We start from the raw sequence: 16,254 nt of genomic DNA, 5'->3' as shown, positions 1-16,254 counted from the left end.
GTAGACTGGGAGGGGCATGATTGAGGAATGATCAGGGACTCACTTTTGGACATGCCAAGTTTGAGAAACTTACTAGCTATCCAAAAGGTGATATTGAGTAGGCAGCTGGACATACAGATTTGAATTTCAGAAAAGCGTCTCACACAATAAATTGGGGAACTGTCAGTGTGTACAGGTTGAGTATCTCTAATCTGCAGTCCAAAATGCTCTAAAATCTAAAACTCTTGAGCATAAACATGACACTCCAAAGAAATGCTCATTGGAGCATTTTGGATTTTGGATTTTTCAGATTAGAGATGCTCAGCCTGTAAGTATAATACAAATATCCCCAAATCTGAAAAAGTTCCAAACTCTAAAATACTTCTGATTCCAAGCATTTCAGATAAGGGATACTTGACCTGTAGATGGTATTTAAAGCAATAAGGCTTGATGAGATCATTGAGAGAGTGAGTGTTGCCAGAGAAGAGAAGTCTAAGGACTAAGTTCTGGGAATGCCAACATTTAAAGGTAAAAAGAAAAAAAAGAAAGAAAGAAAGAAAAGAGACTGAAGCGAGAGAAGAAGAAGGAAAGTCAGGAAAAGATGAAGACTTTGAGGCCAGGTAAAGAAGTATTTATTTCAAGGACGGAATATGAACTATGTCAAATATTGTTATTAGGTCAAGTAAGATAAGGATTAGAACTTGGTAATGGATTTAACAGTGGGGAGGTCATTGGTGACTGTGTCAAGGGCAGTTTTTTTTTTTTGTGACAGGCAGAGCAGGAGGAGGGTAATGTTACAAATGAGAAGTTTAACTTGAGACATCACATATTTCCTCAGAGTTTGAAATGGAAATGGAGAGCTGGGCTCCGCTCTAGTCAGTGTGACTTTCATACCTTCACAGTTGCCCATCTTATTTTAGTGATTCCAAGACTAATGTGATAATTCAGCTTCCAGTTTGGGGAAGCATGTTTGTTTCTTCTTTTTCTGTTTAATTCAATTTATATACAATGAGAAAGTTCAGTGCTCAGTTTAGACTTTTGATGGCAACGTAAGGGAAGAAATTGAAATGACTGGAGATGCAAATGCGATTAGAGGTGGGTGGCAGGAGAAAGTTGAAGTTGATTCAACCAAATGGAATTTCCTTTAAAAAGTAAGGTCTTGGTGGGCATAATGGGCTTTTAGCTTAATCGGTAACTCTTGAAATTGATGTAGGTTGGTGATGGATAGAGCATAACAGAAGAGTTCAGTCATTGTAATAGCACCTGCAGAAATTTAAAACATGACTTACAGGACTCAAAATCTATGAATCACATTTAAAATGTGATTTATTTTTGACCAGATAGCTCTGCAGTTCTTCAAAATCTGTCTCTCATGCACTCAGGGCTGTTTAGCAATAAGAAATAAGTGTAGTCTCCTGTTGCCATCTGCTCATTCCACATGTTCCTTTGAAACTGAACACTGGAACTTCCTTTAACCAAGTAGTCCTAAAGTGTCAGGCTCATTGAGAGTAGTACAGTATATTTCTTAACCACCCAAATAAGAAAGTATAATCTTGTCAACTGCTTAAGTGTTCAGAAGGTTGTGTCCCTTACAGCTCTTAAATTCTGGAAACACTTTGTTATAAGGAAGCAGCTGAGTAGTTTCTTTAGTGTGTTTTTATGACCTAGCTGTTTCATTGTAGTATAATAAACAGAGTCTTCATTATCTGCTTCAGGTTTGTTTTCCAAGTCTTCAATCGATTGGTGGTAAATCCACAAGCACACGAAAAAAAAAAACAAAAAACATAAAACAACAGCAACAACAAAAAAAACCCATCATCTTAATGATCACATCCTCATCACATCATACTGTGATCTTGACTTGGGTACACTCTTTTGGCAAATGACATAGGAATGTTCTCTGAGAATTTGAATAAACCTTTATAAACTACTTCTTTCACTGCAGCTGTGGCAAATACATTTAGCTGTTTAGGGTTTAGTACTTGCTTCTCATATTCCCCATTGGTAGGTGGGTAGCTAAGGCCTATGCCAGTTCATGTGTGTCCATTCTCATGAAAGAAAATTTGAGTTTGTTTTTGTCTGCAAGTCACAGGGGGCCTGCCTGGGACACAAGAAGTACACAGACTGAGAACATATTGACTATCCTGTGAAAACACCCTGTTGCTAGGACAGAAATACGTCTTGCTTTTGCATTTGAGAGCTAGACAAACAGTGTGGAGGAATTAACATTGATCTGATACTAGTTTGTATATAATCTTAACTGTTTTATAGCTTTTAGAAATCATGTGTGCTACCAGTATTACATGGGATAGTGTGGAACAGGATGGTCTTATCAGAATATTGCCCCATAGGTCATTGATAGTTCAAAAGGAAAAACAAAAACAGTAGCAGTGAAAGTAATCTGGTAGTCACCACCTGAATCAAATGGTCAAAGGTAACATTGTTGCTCATAGGACAATGTGATGTTATATGCTTCTTGAGGTGATGCAGTGTGAAGTGTACATCACCAGCTATCGAGTATTCTTGCCAACAATGTTCACTTGAGGCAAACGTTGTTAGATCCAATTTTGTTTGTAGTAAAAACAGGTGATGGAGGCACAGATTAAATGATATCATTAAAAAAATCAGAAAAATCTTCAGATGTGGAACATTCTACAAACAACTGTTTTTTTTTTTTTTTTAATTAGTATTAAAAAAAATAAGGTGGGATTATTCTAGAACTAAAGAGACCTGACAGCTTTTTTAGCCTGTTCAGGCTGCCATACAAAATACCACAAACTGAGTGGCTTAAACAACAGCATTTTATTTTCCCACAGTTCTGGAGGCTAGAAGTGCCCCAGATCAAGGTCAGAAGGTTTATTTTCTGTGAGGGCTCTCTTCCTGGCTTGCAGATGGCTGCCCTCTCACCATGTCCTCACAGTGGTGGAGAGGGAGAGAGCTTTTGTATCTCTTCTCCTTCTTACAAGGACACCAGCCCTATCACAGTAGAGTCCTGCTCTTATGACTACATTAAACCTTTATCACTTGTTCTCACAGGCCTTACCTCCAAATACACAAATGCACTGGGGGTTAGGGCTTCAACATATGCATTTTGGGAGGACGTATCATTCAGTCCATAACAGCAACCAAATGCAGTGTGTAAAACTTTATTTTGTTTATAGATTTGCGGGGAAAACATTATAAAAAGCATTTTGTAGATGATTGAAGTAATTTGAATGTGGACTAGTTTGTAGATGCTATTAGAGAATGATTATGGTGTTGATAATAGTGAGTGTGATAATGGTATTGTGTTTATGAGGGAGAATGCCCTTATTTTTAAGTTCTGTCTTTAAAAGCATTTAGGGGTGAGTCATCATATGTATATGTTACTTTCGAATGGTTCTACACACACAAAATACATACACATATAGATGCACAGCACAGACTTTTCAAAAGCACACACATATACGCACAGCATATATACACCACATATATATACAGCACATATACATGCATATATATGCACAGCACATATGTAGATATACCACATTGCCAAAGGAAATGTGACAGGATATTATTTTTTGAGTGATTGTTATATTCTTCTTTGAACTTTTGTATATTTGAAATTTTTCATAATAAAAATTTGGGAGGAATCACAAAGAGAAAGGTAATTTCATTTAGTAATTTTTAAAGGCACATCAAATTAAAAAAAAACAAACCAACATGAGGTAACAAGGTTAAGTCTTTGGAATTTTTCTTAGGGCTTTCTAGGCCTCCATGTGTCTGGGTAGAAGAAAGCTGAGAAAACTGGAAGAAGATAATGGGGACAGTCTGCTGTACCAGAAAAAAAGAGAGTGTATTGCAAAAAATCAGCAACGTCACACTAGCAGTTATAGAATACATATAAGATAACTGGACTTAGGAAGAATAGATATCAACAATCGATTAATGTCAAAGCATCCTCTTTCCTCACTTCTCTTGTAAGGCATTGCTTGTCTCTGCAATATGGGAGAGCTCTGCCCTGGAGTGTCATTTTAGAAGGATTGTTGACCCCTTCATGTAGTGGGAGATCTTGAGTGTCCTTAAATTACGTCTTTTTGAGGGCCCAGACTAGAGTACATGAGAAAATGGAAGCACCAAGTTAAAGACCACAGATTTCAAAATGCTAATTTTAATGAGAGGGAGAGAGATTGTTAGGGTTTCAAGTAGAGGCCAGTGAAAGTATTTGGATAAAAATAAAAAAATGTAGACATGTTTGAAGGGCAAAGGTTAACTTATAAAATAGATTGAAATGGTAGACGGTGAGAACATAATTCAAGGAGGAAGATTTTCGCAGAGTTCAGGAGGATTTTTTTTTTTTTTTTTTAAAGAGACATTTTTCCTCAAAAGAGTTAAATTTAGGTTGTGTGTGAAACCCTTAATACAGCCCTTGGCACATAGTGAGGGCTTAATAAATGCTAGTTATTGTTATTCTCTGTTTATTCATTCCATAAATACATATTGACCGGTAGTAAAAGCCAGCGATTTAGGTGCAGATATGCAGTTTACTTGATAATGCTTAGATAACAAGGGTGCTAGATTTACAGATTTTATCCTTGAGAAACATAGGCTGTACAAATGAATGAGTGTTATGCATCAAGCATTTGTAAGGTGTAGTGAAAATAGGAGTAGCAGGAGTAGTAAATTATGTGGCTTAGGACAGGGCACTCACAGTGGAAGGGAGCTAGCATTTGAAAAGGTTATAGGCTAAAGATAAATACTTGTTAAAGTTAAATGTATTTTCAAAATCCCATGTTGTGTGCATATGTACAACTTTAAAACAAAAGAACTTGGTGTGACTGAGCACGGTGGCTCATGGCTGTAATCCCTGCACTTCGGGAGGCTGAGGCAGGTGGATTACCTAAGGTCAGGAGTTTGAGATCAGCCTGGCCAACATGGCAAAACCCCGTCTCTGCTAAAAATACAAAAATTAGTTGCGACTAGTAGCGGGTGCCTGTAATCCCAGCTACCCAGGAGGCTGAGGCAGGAGAATCCCTTGAATCTGGGAGGCAGAGGTTGCAGTGAGCCGAGATCGCACCACTGCACTCCAGCCTTTTTTTTGACAAGAGTGAAACTCCATCTCAAAAAAAAAAAAAAAAAAAAAAAAAGAAGAAGAAGAAAAACTTGGTGTAGGTGTATCTAGGCCACTTTATTTAACTATATTGTAATGAAAAACACAATGGTGGGGCAAAAAAAAAAGACCCAGGAATTTGTCTTGAGAATTAGGAATTCCACTCAGCCCAGTCTCCTCTTCCTATTCTTCCTCTTGAAAGGCAGTCATTATTACTGATTTTTTTTTGTTCAATATCATTCCAGAATTATTCAAAGTGTGTGTGTACCCACTGTATATTTTGGTGTTTGTTTTATTTCTCATACTGCAGTGTTCCATTGTAAAGCTTTATCATAATTTATTTAACTAATCCGTTATTTGTGGACACTGAAGTTCTTTCCAGGTACCCTTTAAAAAATTATAGACATTTTCAAACATATAAAAGTAGAAAGAACAGTATAATGCACATTCTTGCACTAAAAAGACCTTCAATACTTACTTTCACAGTTTGAGTTCCCTGGCGAGCAGACTCTGAGATGGAGACTCAGGCTTATTAGGGAGTACTCTTGGGATCAACACCCAGGGACAGGAAATAGCTTTGGCCCCAGGTTAAAGTTTGGTTGTGATGAGTCTCAGAGGAGTCTCAGTTGACCCTGGGGGAAGTTCTGAAGATGGGATGACCCTTCAGAGATATCCTGAATTGTGAGGGGGTCTGGCCTTTATATTTCCATATTGATCCATCACTGGATGTGAGCTGTCCCATGGGAAGGGTACATGAGCTTGGATAAGCCATCTCTCTTGGGCTGAGACAATCCTTAGTGGTGCTAATAACCTGAGCCTGTCTGCGGGGAACTCTCTCAGCAGTTAAGTCCTTCTTTCCCGAAGGAAGATTTGGGCACATAGCATCCATCATACTTATGATACTATTTCATCTTCATTCCTTCTTTTTTCTTTTTGAGGCGCAGTTTCACTCTTATTGCCCAGGCTGGAGTGCAATGGCACGATCTCGGCTCACTGCAACCTCCACCTCCCAGGTTCAAGCGATTCTCCTGCCTCAGCCTCCCTAGTAGCTGGGATTACAGGCATGCCCCACCATGCCCGGCTAATTTTTTATTTTTGATAGAAATGAGGTTTCTCCATGTTGGTCAGGCTGATCTCAAACTCCCAACCTCAGGTGATCCGCCCACTTCAGCCTCCCAAAGTGCAGGAATTACGGGCGTCAGCCACCGTGCCCGGCCTCACCTTCATTCCTTCTAATGCTTCTGATGCCCATATTCTCTTCCCTCTCCCAGAGCCACTAATGGCAGACATCACATGATTTTATCTGTAAACACTGCAGTACTATTTATCTTCTAATGAGTATTATGTTTTGGCAAAATCTTGATTAACCAGAATGCCTGGATAATGAAGCTTTCTGATAAATGGAATTTTGTGGTAAATGAAGACAATATAGGATAGTGAAAAGTGTTTCATTAGGACCCAGGAGATCTGTGTTTGCCTTTGAGCTCTGAGATCAATTTGCTGTGTGATCTGGAGAGAGTTGCTAACAGACCTAAATATCCACCCAAACATAAAATCCCCAGGATGGTAAGCAGCTATACTCTCTCCATTCTAGATTGGGAAACCAGGCTATTTTTTTTTTTTTTTGTCAATTCTAAAAGCCTTTCTTTTTTAAATGCTTAAATATAAAAAATAAAAGCAGAACAGCAGGAGACAGAGTACTATTTCATAAACTTTTAAAGTGGCTTGGTTTGGCAAAAGCTCATTGCCTTTTTACCATTCACATAGAACAGTTTTTGTTGAGGTCTCTGGTATCATTTTATGAAAATACTTTCTGAGTTACCGTTTTTTAGAGACCAGATTCCTCTTTAGCATCATTGCTCTCACTTTCCTTCCTCCGCCTCACTATTCTTCCCTCCTACCTCTTTCCTTACCACCCAGTTTGGAAAGCAATAGTCTTCTTGCCTGTGACCTTACGTGTTTCAGCAACCCCCATGACTTATTGTTCTTCCTCTGTAATATCTGCTATTTTTCTTTTAGTACTCTAATTTTAGCTAAGCTTCTTAGCACCCAGACTTATTGCAGTATCATCATTATTTGTTTTCCCCCTCTTTAGTTGTTTCTCTGTGTTAATCCAACCTTCATACTATCTCAAAAAGTTTGAGCATGTTGCTTCTCTGTGTAGATATCTGCTTTTGGACCATTAAGTCTCTTTACAATGTGGCCCAACTGAAGATCAGTGTGGAACCTTGTATTTTCTCTCATCCCCAAACCTAGGGTTAATAAATTACAGTTAAGCATACAATAATGTATCTTCCATGTTGGAATCTAAATTATCGATACTTCCCTAGGCATCAGTATTGTAATATTAATGCCCATCCTTTACTTAGAAAGCTTTCAGTATTTAAAACTGCTTTTTCTTTTCTTTTATCCTCAAAGTACCTTTGTGCAAAACTTGTATCAGAATCCATGTTGCATCCTGATCACCTTGGTGTGTTGAATATCAAGTCTTATCTATTACATCTTTAAAGTAGCTCTCATGTTAGTATTATTAGTACTATTTTCACCACACATACCCTTCACCATTTGTTTATTAAAGATGTCCTATGTGGTAGATGCTGTGCTAAGCATCATTTGGTAGTGAGTACACAGAGTGTGCATCTTGTAACCAGGGAGCTTGAAAGAGTAGTGGTGGAGAGTGCTGTTAACAGAGACGCCCCAGAAATAAGTAATGAGAGATTGTGATAAATTTAGGCACCACCATTTCTCTCCTACAGAACTTCAATAGCCTCATTGGTCTTCAGGTCCTCAGTTTTATCCCTCTCTATTATATCACAGCTAGAGTATCTTTCTGAAAAGCAATGTCAGATTTAAAACACTTTACCTGCTTCCTTTTGCTGTCAAATTAAAGTCCAAACTCTTGAAAATGTCTTACCAAGAAGCCCCTTGTGATCTGATGCATGTTGGCAGTTGGTTGTTTTTTCACCATTCTGCCTTTTTACTCTAAATGTCAGCCCTACTATTTACTGTTCAGAAAGAACTGAGATTATAATTATACCTCTGGCCCTTTGAACATGTGATTACCTGAGCCTATTCCGGTTAATTCTTACTCATTCTAGTCATCATTTCTTCTAGGAATCCTTGGACACATTGAAGTCTAGGTTAGGAAATCTGTCTTTTGTGTTTCCGTATGACTTGAGACTTCCCTCATGCTCTGTGGTAATTGTTTACATGTATGTAAGCCCCACTGGATAGTTGAATTGTCTATTTTATTAATTGTTGTAATACCTATACCTACCATGGTATTGACATGAACTGGAAACCTGAGAAATGCTGCTCTAAAATGTTTACTAATTATTAGGAGATTGAAATTTTATTTGAAAGCCATTTTAGTTTTGGGATGGAAGTTGGTAGTATTATTTCTAATAAAGTAATACAGAACTAAATTGTCATATTTGCATTGCACAGTTGCACAATTTGAATTGTGTTTGGCAAGCATACACAGTAATACTTTTATACTTTGGCAGAAAGTCAATGAAAGGTATTAACCCGTTGGAAAGTACAACCTTATTGAATATTAAGCGCTGAAAGAAACCTGTAGATGTGTAAGCAGAATGTGAAGAAGTAGCAAAATCTGTGTGTGTATTTTTTAAAAAATAATCTTTACTGAGCATCTGCCATGTGCTAGGTATGGTACTAGTTGCATTACATATATGGCCTCTTGATCTTTATGACATCTTTCTGAGAGGAGGAGAATATTGTTATCTGTCTTTTACAGATGGGGAAACTGAGACCTCTAGATAACTTTGTCAAGATCACATAGAAGGGCCAGGATTTGAATATAGGTCTTCTGATTGTAGGCCTACTGTTCTTTCAGTTATTATTTTTGTTGCTCTTGTTGACTGGAGTACAGCATTTTAAATTATTTCTATACAGAGTGGAGAAATAAGTGAAATTAGGGGAAATAAAGCAATACCTGAAATTAATCAAAAGAGATGACTGAAATTTTATCTCTAAGATGCCTGTTTCCTTATGATTTGATTTGTTGACTTAGAAATGATTCAGTATTAATTTTAATAACTTGGTGAGAAAAGTAAGCCTCAGAAATGAGTATCATCAAAGACTGCATAGTGACAAAGTGAGAAGTAGAATCTAGAACTACTGATATTTGTTGACTCCAGAGCTTTATCTTTTAAACATTTCAATTGAATGAACAGTCTCTAAATGTAACTTAAGCCAGATTTTGATACAAACATAAATGAAAACTCAATGTTCCTAATATTATTTTGTTTTTAGAAGCATCTAGTCTAAGAACATATCAATTTGTAAGATCATGTTGAAATTTGAAAGCATATGCCCTCAATGTATTAGTTGCAAAATCTGAATATATTATATATATAATATTTTAGAGAAATAGTAAGGTAATTTTATTTTAGAGTTTCTATTAATACCATAACAGATTATTCTAGTCATTTGTTCAATCACTTTTGCTTTTGGCATTTTCCATAAAAATAGAATTTTTTTTATCCCAATAAATCCTGTCCTGTGACTTGCTTAATTCCACTTAATATAAAGCTTTTTGGAACGTATTTAACTTTTTTGCTACAATAGGTGATAATGTTGGCAACGTTAAGCATGGATTATTAACTAACACATAGGCTGGTTGAATGGTGATGACTGAAAAACTGCATGCTCTGGATTTACATTGCCCTTTTTTCCCCTTAAAAAACTTCCTTGTGTTGGCAGTTTAGTGTGTCTTGGCTCATCCGTTATTCATTTTAAAGAAATTCAAACTTAGATTCCTGTGATCTACCTGATTAAATGGTCAGGTCCTGGCTAATTTGCCCATTTTTGTTTTGTTTTGTTTTGTTTTTGTTTTGATCCATTGCTTAGAACTAGGTTTATGTGGTTGCCAATTCGCTGGTAGTCTTTCCTAGAAGCATTTGATTGGCATACACTGTTCTATCATCATAAGCCATGTTATCCTCTATTTCACATTATTTCATTAGTGCTTCTGGTGGCTTTTCTAAAGTTTCATTTTTATTAGGTTTTTAAGGTATTAGAAAAAAAATGTTTTGCGGCATTTAGTACCCTATATTCCATAGTCCTGAGCCTGTTTACATTCTCTTTAAGCCAGGGAGTATGTACTGAGTACAAGTTGCCAAGCAGCTAGAGAAATGGTGTTCTTTCCAGATCTCAGCATGTTGCATTCAGTGTTTAGCACTTATTTACTTGAGATAAATCTTTGGTGATATAATTTATTATTTTATTTTATTTTTGAGATGAAGTGTCGCTCTGTCGCCAGGCTGGAGTGCAGTGGCACGATCTCAGCTCACTGCAACCTCTGCCTTCGGGATTCAAGCGATTCTCCTGCCTTAACCTCCCAATTAGCTGGGACTACAGGTGCCTACCACCATGCCCGGCTAATTTTTGTATTTTTAGCAGAGACGGGGTTTCACCATGTTGGCCAGGATGGTTTCAATTTCTTGACCTCATGATCCACCTGCCCCAGCCTCACCAAGTATTGGGATTACAGGCGTGAGCCACCACGCCCAGCTAGTGATGTAAGTTAAAACTGAGTGTTGTCACCATGGAAAATTAACTCCTTCCAGATTCTCTTTTTTGAGAAAGTCACTGTTGAATATATCATTCAGCCAGGAATATGATATTCCAAATTTATTAAAATTGGTTCTGTGCTTATTTTTCTTTCTTTTTTTTTTTTTTTGAGACAGGGTCTCGCTCGGTTACCCAGGCTGGAGTGCAGTGGCACAATCTTGGCACACTGTAGCCTCCACCTCCTGGGCTCAGATGATGAGTCTTCCACCTCAGCCTCCCAAGTAACTGGGACTGCAGGAGTGCACCACCATGCCTGGCTAATTTTTGTATTTTTTGTAGAGATGGCTGGTCTTGAACTCCAGAGCTCAAGCAATCCACCTGTCTCTACCTCCCCTCCTGCTCGGATTCCAGGCGTGCACCACCAAACCCAGCCTAGTTTTATTTTCTAATGTCACATAGGAATATGGAAATAATTGTTAGTGTCATGGTAGTTTATGAAACTGTCATGACACAAATAGGGTTTTACTAACAAGACGTGGACTTCTGATATTTTCTTTAAATGTATACCCCTTGTAGCAAAAGAGATGAAGTTTTTGGGGAAGCAAAGGGTTGAAAATTATTGCTTCTAACAACAAAAAAGATGTAATATAGATTTTTTTAGTAAGCATTCCAGTGTCATTCAGTTTTTTACTTGCCTCATTTTCTCTTTCTTTCTTTCTTTCTTTCTTTCTTTCTTTCTTTCTTTCTTTCTTTCTTTCTTTCTTTCTTTCTTTCTTTCTTCCTTCCTTCCTTCCTTCCTTCCTTCCTTCCTTCCTTCCTTCCTTCCTTCCTTCCTTCCTTCCTTCCTCCCTTCCTCCCTTCCTCCCTTCCTCCCTTCCTCCCTTTCTCCCTTTCTTCCCTTTCTTCCCTTTCTTCCCTTTCTTCCCTTTCTTCCCTTTCTTCCCTTTCTTTCTTTTTCTTTCTTTGTTTCTTGACAGAATCTCACTCTGTTGCCCAGGCTGGAGTGCAGTGGCATGATCTTGGCTCACTGCAACCTCTGCCTCCTGGGTTCAAGCAATTCTCCTGCCTCAGCCTTCCGAGTAGCTGGGATTTCAGGCATGTGTCACCATGCCTGGCTATTTTGTGTATTTTCACTAGAAATGGGGTTTCACCAAGTTGGCCAGTCTGGTCTTGTACTCTTGATCTCAAGTGATCTGCCGACCTTGGCCTCCCAAGGTGCTGGGATTACAGATGTGAGCCACTGCACCTGGCCATTGCCTCATTTTATCTTTAATGATTATACCTTTTGATTGGCCATCTCTCAGGCTATAGGTGACCCCTAGTATCTAATGAGATCTATCAGAGTCCTCTCTTCTATGCAACTTTCTTTGACTATTCCAGTCTTCTTTTTCTAACTTCTCTGAACTCCTATTATCTAGTTTTTAACCACAGTTTTTAACCCCTAAATATTGTTTTGCCAATTAGATATTAATTTTGTTATATTAAGGAATACTTCCTCAAATGTGCTCTCCTGCAAGAGGTGCACTCCAGTATGCTCTGGTTAATTGATTAGTATCTCAAATTTAAATCCCTTCACCAGAAACTACATTTTTTTCTTTAATGGAGAAATGAGTTTATGAAGACATTCTTTTCTTCCCTCAAGGTTCAGAGTTTACAACAAAAGACATTCATGACCTTCAGGCATAACAGGTTTGGAGTAAGTGTGGTTGAATGGGTTTCTCACCGAGCAAATTTTTTTTGAGACAAAGCTTCATACTTGTTGCCCAGGCTGAAGTGCAATGGTGCAATCTTGGCTCACTGCAACCTCTTCCTCCCGGGTTCAAGCCTCCCAGATAGCTGGGATTACAGGCACCGCCACCATGTCCGGCTAATTTTTGTATTTTTAGTAGAGATGGGGTTTCACCATGTTGGCCAGGCTGGTCTTGAACTCCTGACTCAGGTGATCCACCCACCCTGGCCTCCCAAAGTGCTGGGATTACAGGCGTGAACCACTGTGCCCGGCCCTGAACAAAGTTTTGAAAATGTTTAGCACAGTGTGAAACAGGACTGAGTTTTTCTTTGGCATTGCTATTTATTACTGTTTTGGAGACCTCATTTGTCATCAGTAGCCTAGCAGAGTGAGAAAGACCACAGGTTCTGAAGTCAGGCTGCCTGGGTTCTGATCTGGGCTCCATCACTTGTCACTTTGTGCCTCGGTGTCTTTGTCTATGAAAAAGGAATGATAATAGTGTTTACCTCCTGATTTGTTGTAAGGATTAGTTGAGTTTATATATGTACTTATATTTATACACACACAAACAATGTTCAGAAAAATTTCCGGGACTTGGAAAGTTCTCCATAATTATTGTCTAGTGGTAGTGGTACAGTACAGTCTGTGTGTACCAGACTTTCTGAGAACAGTTTGATCTGTCTTTTTTAATGGAGGCATACAACTTGGGATCCGAAGGTCAGGATTTGTATTTGAGTTTTATGACTTGCTAGTTCCGTGTCCTAGGGCAGGTCATGTTTATGCCTCAGTTTCTAGTCGGCCAACCTCGAAAGGCTGTTTTGAGAATCAAAATGAAATAGTATACATAAAAGTGCTTTGTAAACTGTGAAGTCCTAGGTAAATATGAGGTATTGAAGTCATTGGCCTTTCATTAGTAAATTTTAAAAACTGCAAATGCCTGGGATAAAGACCTGTTTATTATTATTTTGTTGTTTCTTTCTTTTCACAGGTATTGATTGTGTATTATTTTGTAAGCACCTGAATCTAGAGTTATGATAAACTAGTTATTTTTTTGAAAATAATAAATATTTAAGTAGCTGCAATTTACTCCCAGAAATATATGATTATTTTCAAATTGTTGGTTTTATAACAAAAATATATAACATGTTTTTGAGAGAAATGTTGTAATATCTGACAATTTTTGTAACATTTTCAGGTTTGAAAACACAATGGCAGGAAACAGCCTTGTTCTACCCATTGTTCTTTGGGGCCGAAAAGCGCCCACACATTGCATCTCAGCTGTACTTTTAACAGATGATGGGGCCACAATCGTAACAGGATGCCACGATGGACAAATATGTCTCTGGGATCTTTCAGTAGAACTGGAAGTGAGTATTTGAAATGCCTATTGTACATTTTAGATATAAAAATCTACTTATTAGAAGATAATATAGTCCCCGAATGATACTTTTGGGCCCACAATAGATTTTTCTGAAAAATGTGTTTTGACTAAAACTAGTAGAATACAGATTCATTATTTACACCATTCATCAGAGTTGACTTCTGAGGACTTTTGGCCATTTTTCAATTGTAATATCTACCCTAAGTGACTTACTGTTTGTTACATTTAAGATTTTTCAAATGATTATGACCCATGCTGAAGGAGGTTTTCCAAAGAGGTTTTAGAAAATTTAAAACACTTAAACCTTCTATGGTAAATGCTTTGAAGAGGGCAAAACTTTTTACAAAGTATAGGTTTTGTTGTATTGATTTTTGAAATGACTGTGTCTTTATTGTCATTCCTTGCTACTATGGAGTGCTTAGCATGCTCTGCTTCCAGGGCTCTCAGTGGACACAGCTAGGGAAATAGGAGTTGGGGACACACACACACACGTTCACACTGATACATCTAACTCCAACATAACACCACAGCATTTATCCTACTTTTCTCCTTTTCATATTTGTAACTCCTTTCTCTGACAACTCTTTCCAGGAATTTGTTGTCAAGGGAAAAAGAGAAAATGGAGTGGTAACTGGTATGGAATGTGGGGTCAAGAAAGGTGATTTTTTAAATTAATTTTTTTGGATAATAGCCTTATTGGGATATAATTCACATACTACACAATCTGTTTCAAATGCACGTTTTGATGTTTCTTAGTGTGTTCATAAAGTTGTACAGCCATTACCAAGGTCAATTTTAGAACATTTTCATCACTTCCAAAACAAACCCTGTACCCTTTAAATGTCCCTCCTGGGCCAGGCATGGTGACTCACGCCTGTAATCCCAGCACTTTGGGAGGCTAAGGCGGATAGATTGCTTGAGTCCAGGAGTTTGAGACCAGCCTGGGCAACATGGTGAAACCCCATCTCTACTGAAAATACGAAAAACTAGCCGGGCGTGGTGACGCATACCTGTAGTCTCAGCTACTCCAGAGGCTGAGGTGAGCCCAGACGGTCAAGGCTACTTGCACCACTGCACTCCAGCCTGGGCAATGGGAGTGAGACCCTGTCTCTAAAAAAAAAAAATGACTTCTAATACTCATTCTCCCTAGACCACCACTAATCTACTTTCTGTCACTAATGTCGTGTTTATTCTGGACATTTAATATAAATGGAATCATATAACTATAACATGTGTTTTTTTATGACTGGCTTTTATCATGGAGCTTAATGTTTTCAAGGTTCACCCACATCATAGCATGTATCAGTACTTCATTTCTTTTTATGGCCAAATGATTTTTCATGTTATAAGTATACCACACTTGATTTGTTCATTTGTCAGTGGATGAACATTTGGATTATTTCTATTTTTGGCCCTTATGAGTAATGCTTCTATGAGTATTACACATTTGTGTATGAGTGTTTGTGTGGACACATGTTTTCAGTGCACTTAGGTAAACACCCGAGCGTGGAATTGTGGGATCATATGGTAGGTAACTCTATGTTTAACTGGTTATTTAAGGAACTGCCAGACTGTTTTCCAAAGTAACTGAATCATTTTGCAGTCCCATCAGCAGTGCATGAGGGTTCCAGGTTTTCCACATCCTTGTCAATCAATAGCTGTTCTCTTTTTGATTCTAGCCCTAATTTTGTGTATGAAGTGGTATCTCGTGGTTTTGGTTTGAATTTGCCTGGTGGCTAATGAGATGTTGAGCTTCTTTTCATGTTCTCATTGGCCATTTGTATCTCTTCTCTGGCAAACCATCTATTCAGAATCTTTGCCCATTAGAAAAATTTTTAACTTAAAATTTTTTCCTTTGCCCATTTTAAAATTGGGTTATTTGTCTTTTTATTATTGAAGCATAAAAATTCTTCATATATTCTACATAGAAATTCCTTAACAGATGTAAGATTTACAGTTATTTTCTCCCATTTTATCGATTGTTTTTTCACTTTCTTGATTGTGTTCTTTGAAGCACATAATATTTTAAGTTTGATAAAGTTCAGTTTATCTCCTTTTCCTTTGTTTGCCTATGTTTTTGTTGTCGTATCTAAGAAACCATTGCTAAATCTAAGGTCATGAAGATTTATCCCTGTGTTTTTTTCTAAGAATTTTATATACTAGTTTTACCTCTTACATTTAGGTCTTCGATCCATATTAGTTAATTTTTCTGTTAATTAACTAATATACTAATTCTGTTAACTAATTAACTAATTAATTTAGTTAGTTAATTTCTTGACTTCATTCTTTTGCGTGTGGCTATCAAATTATCCTAGCACTATTTGTCAGAACGACTACTTGTTCTCCATTGAATGCTATTGGACTCTTAAGAAAAATCAATTGACCATAAGTGTCATGGGTTTCTATCTGGACTCTCAATTCTATTTTATGGTTCTGTGTGTGTGTTCTTGTCTATATCCTCTAGATGTCTGTACTCACTGTCCTAATTACTGTTGTTTTAGATACCCACTGTCTTAATTACTATTTTATATTAAGTTTTGA

At 37.6% G+C, this 16,254-nt stretch overlaps 1 protein-coding gene across 6 annotated transcripts in view; it reads left to right on the top strand.

Annotated features, from left to right (window-relative positions):
• WDR7 (WD repeat domain 7) overlaps window positions 1–16,254 on the top strand; it is a 389,629-nt gene that overhangs the window by 9,539 nt on the left and 363,836 nt on the right. For 4 of the 6 annotated variants that reach the window (XM_005586607.5, XM_005586606.5, XM_015439749.4 and 1 more), the window contains exon 2: window positions 13,528–13,699. In XM_005586607.5, coding sequence (XP_005586664.3) covers window positions 13,541–13,699 — 159 coding nt within the window. In that variant the 5' untranslated portion in view covers window positions 13,528–13,540. Of the gene's footprint in view, window positions 1–10,492; window positions 10,612–13,527; window positions 13,700–16,254 lie in introns of all 6 variants that reach the window. The other 2 variants (XM_065533758.2, XM_065533757.2) reach the window with 1 other exon arrangement.

Source organism: Macaca fascicularis, chromosome 18 (assembly GCF_037993035.2).
Source record: "Macaca fascicularis isolate 582-1 chromosome 18, T2T-MFA8v1.1".
In the NCBI taxonomy this organism is placed as follows: domain Eukaryota; kingdom Metazoa; phylum Chordata; class Mammalia; order Primates; family Cercopithecidae; genus Macaca; species Macaca fascicularis.
The sequence above is the reverse complement of the archived record's forward strand: the minus strand, read 5'-3'. Positions and strand labels throughout refer to the sequence as shown.